Source organism: Triticum dicoccoides, chromosome 6A (genome assembly GCF_002162155.2).
Source record: "Triticum dicoccoides isolate Atlit2015 ecotype Zavitan chromosome 6A, WEW_v2.0, whole genome shotgun sequence".
NCBI lineage: Eukaryota > Viridiplantae > Streptophyta > Magnoliopsida > Poales > Poaceae > Triticum > Triticum dicoccoides.
In genome coordinates, this window is record NC_041390.1 from 1,522,896 (window position 1) to 1,528,224 (window position 5,329).

The following is a 5,329-nucleotide window of genomic DNA, read 5'->3' on the forward strand; positions in this document are numbered from 1 at the left end:
GGTGGTGTTAAACATTGTAATGTGTGCGTGCGTGTTTCTGTTGTAACAACCTGGTTAAGCTAGAGATATGATCCCAATCTTGTTAGTTAACTTGGAGATCAATTCTAAGCCTAGCCAACTCCTGTAATCCCCTGGCCTTTGAGCCCTTTATTAATACGCACGCGTCCCTGCACATAGCATACGCTTAAGCCTAGGTTTTCTACATATACCTCTTGCTCCATCATAGAGCAGTAAAAACTAGAACAAACTAGAATAAGGATGACATTAATTAATTAATTTAGCAATTTGTTCAAAGGCTTCCAGCAGTTTACATACATTCTTAGAGAAGCAAGCAAGAAAATATGACAACAAATATACCACCACAAATCCATCTTTCTCAGTTGGCCTGCCCTCCCCCAAAGAACAAATCACCCCCACTAGTACTATCAAAGGCATACATAAAAGGATATCCTTCAGATTGTCATATGGAAAGGAAATAGCAGACATGAATTCAGGGTTTACATATACCATACTGCTTTCATTTATACTTGAGCGGCGATTATGTCTGTCTCACACTATTATAACCATAAGCGCACGCGCGCGCACACACACACACACACACACACACACACACACACACACACACACACACACACTCACTTTAGCTAGGAAGTGTGGAGCTTGTTTATTGAACGAGTAGCATGCATGCAGATAAAGGTTGCAGCCGTAGGGATAGAGCTTCAAGAGACCAGCGTCGGTTGCAGCTAGCTAGTACTCCTACTCAGGAGCTAGCTAGCGTAACTCAAGGTGTTGATTTATAAGATTGAACATGTCTTGAGATCCTGAGATCCTGACATGGCCTCCAGAATAGGCGCAGATGTGCGTAAGGGCCCCAAGAGCCAACCGGTGGCGATGAGCCTATATGCAGACTCCGTGAGGTGGATACCGTCCCAGTTGATGTGCGTGTCGGGGTTAGTGCATGCGCTCGCGCCAGGAAACCCGCAAGCCACTGTCATGTCGTAGTTATATGGCCCACCTGCTCCACAGCACACCTGGAGCCCCGACGAAGCACTAAACCCTGCGAGGTCCCTGAATCAGCAAGTAGTAAAAATTGTGCTTTGTCATTCAATCATCTTTTGTAGCTTACCGTATCTTGTTGGTTCATTGAGAAACTCTATCACTGGAGTGTAGTAGTCACCATAGACGATCTTGGCCTGGGGGTACTTGATCCGGAGCCGATACACGGCCGCCACCAGCAGTCTGTTGTGGTAGCGCGCTAGAGCATTGTATTTTATCAGGCACCCCCGGCGGTCGTAGTGTGTCTTGTTCGGGCTGGCGTACAAGGTCAGAACGATGGGAATGCACCCCATTGGCGGTTGCCCAGGCACCACCACGTTCCTGCCTCCCTCCTTAACTAGTTGCTACATGCAAAACAAAACAACAAAGGCAAGCATTTCCCTTAGGCTTAATTAGCTCGCTTGGTGTGAGAAAATTAAACCAAGCAACCAGTTAATTAATTTTGTAATACATATAATTTGTCTTCCAGGCCGGCCGGGACAAAAGAATTGGTACCTCAACGCCGTCTGAGATGGCTTGTACGACGTCTCGGACGTATACCAGGCCAAAGGTTTTGCCGGAGGCCATGATGAAGGTGTAGTCGTTCCCTCCGATCTCTCCCATAAAGAAGAGGGATCCCCTGAAATAGTCTCTGCAACCTGAAGATCGATAAAACAGAATTTAATAGCCAATTTGTCATTCAATGCAGACTACATCATGCATGACATATAAACATATAACTGAGTGGAGTTGGTACCTTGTGGTGTTGAGCACAAGGTGGGCTTGAGGTTCTGGAACCAGTCGAGCTGCACGCTTAAGGAGCTGTTGAAAGGGGGTACACTTGTGATGTTCTTCTCGTGGAAGTAGGCTAGGTCGAGTGCCGTAGCGCCGACGACAGCGAAGTTTGCTCCATGGGTGAAGTTAGTTTCTTCACCGAGAATCGGGGGGACAAAAGGGAGCCCGAACTCGTCAGCTGCCAGAGTTCATAGATCAATCATAGACACTACCTTCTATCTATAGCGTGCTCTCTAACAAAAACTGAAAGCTAGCTAACTTGAGACAAAGGACAGAAGCATAAGTATATATACCAATAAAGTCCATGATGATGCGGCCATTGGAGGCTCGGCCGGTGGGGCGACCGAAGAAGGTCTCCCCATAGGGGAGGTTACTGAAAGGGATGACCGGAAACACAGGCGCAGCGAGCTTGACAAAGTTGCCAGTGTCGGCATACGAGTCGCCGAAGCTGAAGATGGAATGGATCAAGCGAGGACCAGGGTTCGCCTGACCATAATGCATGCTGGCCAGGAGAGGGAGGAGGAGGAGAAAGGATATATGCCTTAGGGCTGAGTGATGCTCCATAGTTGTGGTGCACTGTTTGAATTGGTCGGCAGCTGTGCTTCTGCTATGTGGCGGATATGCTCAGGTATATATATACGAGAAATACCTGTGTGCACTCGGGCCCACTCCTCAGATAACTTCAATGGTAGGGAATCAGTGTGACATCAGTGAGATCGAGAAATGGTGGGGATCAATGTGATGGGACTGAAGGAGGAGCATTGCAATTACAATATCCTCATACAGGTATGCGCGTGAATATACTACTCCCTCTGTCCCATAATATAAGAACGTTTTTAACACTAGTGTAGTGTCAAAAACGTTTTTATATTATGGGACGGAGGGAGTAGCTCATATGGTAGTGGTAGCGTGTAATTTAACAACTTGCCCTGATGCGGTCTTAATCGCTTCTGTCATTTTGCCCAGCCATATGTACAATAATTTTTCTTTCAGAAGGGACCCATGCATCATGTGATGCACGCATCCATAGTACTGGTTAAGAATAAATGTCAACTGGTTAGTTGGATAGCTTTTAATCAATATTTTGCTTTGAATCATCTCGTATCTTTGTGATAGCTACTGCAACTGCACAGCATGATCAGAGCTTTGATTCTTTGCTGAAATCATGACAAGCTGATGAATCTGATGGCGTAACTGCCAGATCTCCTGGGAGAAAATTGGACACACCAGGTGGTGGAGATCTCCTCCGAAACAAGAGGATGATGGCCACATTGTATGTAAAATATATCAAAATTCCTGATGGTTATTGGTGCGTTCCTTTGGATGGTGTGAGGATAAGCATGGCTCGAATTTTGAAAATTATATGATCCCAACAAACTCCACGGGATAAGGTCATATAAAATATCTTAAAAAACATAAATTCAATCTACTCCCTCCATTCCTAAATATAAGTCTTTTTAGAGATTTAAATATGAACTACATATGGATGAATATAGACGTATTTTAAAGTGTAGATTTACTCATTTTGCTCCTTATGTAGTCCATATTAGAAGGGAAATATACTTGTGTTCCTGGAAGTAGAATCTCTAAAAAGACTTATATTTAGAAACGGAGGGAGTAGTATTGGTTTGAAACTCGGCTAGCCCATTAGGATTCTGAGGAAATATATAAGACAAAACACACGACTCAATCAACGTACTTTAAGATCAACGGTGGATTTCTATATATATGCCGATTGTCTATATATAGTACATAGTGTTACTTATAGAAATGTACTGTGGGCACTGGTTTCTACAAGCTGGAAGCACTTAGCTAATATAATTGGGATGGCAGTATTGAGTCAGCTGAAGACTCAGTCCACACTATAGCGCTAGCTTAGCTATTCTGTTTATTTACGTTTTCCAACTGCATACTTTGATAGCAACATCACATTCACGTGTAACACGCCCTCATTCATGCCTAGCTCACAATTCTTTTTGCATTGATTACACAACAGACAAGAAAATATTCTGCGAACATAATATAGCCAATAAGAGCTCGTTTCGTACGTCCATCACATTCTTATTCCATCTTGATTTTTTTATGAGAATGTCACCAAAATCTGGTCTACACAATCGGTTATTCCATACTGCCGTCACGCATCTTACGTCACGCGTCATATGTCACGAGTCTTACGTCACGTGTGATACTTCATTATATTTTTTTTATAGCTTACCACATATGCCATGTGACACGTGTGATACTATTTATGTGTGTCAGCTTTCACACAATCCAATGTTCAGAAAAAAGTACCGGCCCCTAAAACTAATCGGGAAGGAAACTATACTACTGAGTAAATAGGCATCCTGCCTGCGGCGGTGCACATCTTCGCCGCCGTCTCCTCCAGTTGCGGCTCTCCATATCCACCATGGCCTGCCGACCAGTGCCTAACTATTAGTTGCGGCTCTAGGCTAGACATTTGTTGCTTATAGTGTCTGGGGGTATGTACATAGCTATACCTACCAATAAAGTGAGGTGGAATTTTTAGTTTTGTCCATCATGAAATTTTTCATAAAACCACCTAAAGCTGATTCTCACGAGCTTGACCGTGATCCTCACAAGCTTGGCGGAAAGCAAATCAGGATAGGTTAATTAAATAGACGGAGGTACGTGCAAGAGATGGAGTCAAACCACCTTGCTAGCAACGTGGATGCAACAAAAAGAAAAAGAAAATCCCACATGGCCGGCCTCTCCGTATACATAATACGTGTTCGTGTCAGCTACTGTTCTCCATCAAGCTAATTTCCTACCGATGGACTTCTGCACATCTAGCTTGGTCCACAGAGCTCTCCTCCAGTTCTCTCTATCTCATGGGGAAAAAACTTATACATACACGTGCATGCTCCCTTAGATTGAATTTCATCAGTTTACATGCGTATGTGAGTTTCTATGTAATCAACAAGCTGCCTTGGAAAGCAATAAGGAGATGGTGAGGCTTGATGCCAGAAGTGGAATTATCCCTGTAAGAAAGAAGAATTAAGGTGTGTGGGCAAAGCCAGTACAACTGAAAACGAAGGAAAGGCAGAAAGAAGAATTAATGTGTGTGGGCGGGTGGGCCAATTAAGAATTAAACTCAATTTCAGAGTGGTCCAAAGGTAAGATTTAAACAAAACGGAAGTTTTTTTTGAACATTAAAGGAAAGGAAAGTAGTGCACAGGAAATGGGAGTGGCGTTTTGGCTCCCGGGTCTAGTTGATCCTGATATCTGTATTGTTTAGATGTGCTTTGGGATTTGTGCTATGCATTATTGATTTCGCTACATGGGACAGAACAAATGAGAAATACACAATGGTAAGCGTCCGTACGTATGGTGTCAGAAATGGGGAGAAATGTATGTGGGGGGCACCGTTGACGGCTGTTCGCGGATAGGCATTTTGTACCAGACGCACAATGTTTGTCTGTTTTGTACAGTTCCTCATATGGACCCACAAGTCAAGGCATGCAATTCAATGCGTCCCCAT

At 43.9% G+C, this 5,329-nt stretch overlaps 1 protein-coding gene across 2 annotated transcripts; it reads right to left on the minus strand.

Moving 5' to 3' along the window:
* Positions 1 to 434: 434 nt before the first annotated feature.
* LOC119318782 (GDSL esterase/lipase At5g45910-like) lies at positions 435 to 2,415 on the minus strand. Of its 2 annotated transcripts, none has more exons than XM_037593372.1 (5): positions 2,124 to 2,415; positions 1,793 to 1,963; positions 1,552 to 1,694; positions 1,127 to 1,400; positions 435 to 1,057 (listed from the first exon to the last, which is right to left on the minus strand). In XM_037593372.1, exons 1-5 carry the CDS (start codon positions 2,392 to 2,394, stop codon positions 795 to 797), a joined length of 1,122 nt encoding a protein of 373 aa, XP_037449269.1. In that variant the 5' UTR covers positions 2,395 to 2,415; the 3' UTR covers positions 435 to 794. The 2 variants fall into 2 exon arrangements, with proteins under 2 accessions (XP_037449269.1, XP_037449268.1); XM_037593371.1 differs by having other exon boundaries at positions 1,793 to 2,008.
* Between the last annotated feature and the right edge of the window lie 2,914 nt (positions 2,416 to 5,329).

What these genes read in the sequence shown, in the direction of transcription:
- LOC119318782 (XM_037593371.1), bottom strand. Translation starts at nt 2,394, where the DNA reads ATGGAGCATCACTCAGCCCTAAGGCATATATCCTTTCTCCTCCTCCTC. An exon ending in CATCATCATGGACTTTATTG is followed by an intron (nt 2,009 to 2,123) that starts GTATATATACTT and finishes GAACTCTGGCAG; the next exon opens with CTGACGAGTTCGGGCTCCCT. An exon ending in CAATGAACCAACAAGATACG is followed by an intron (nt 1,058 to 1,126) that starts GTAAGCTACAAA and finishes GGGACCTCGCAG; the next exon opens with GGTTTAGTGCTTCGTCGGGG.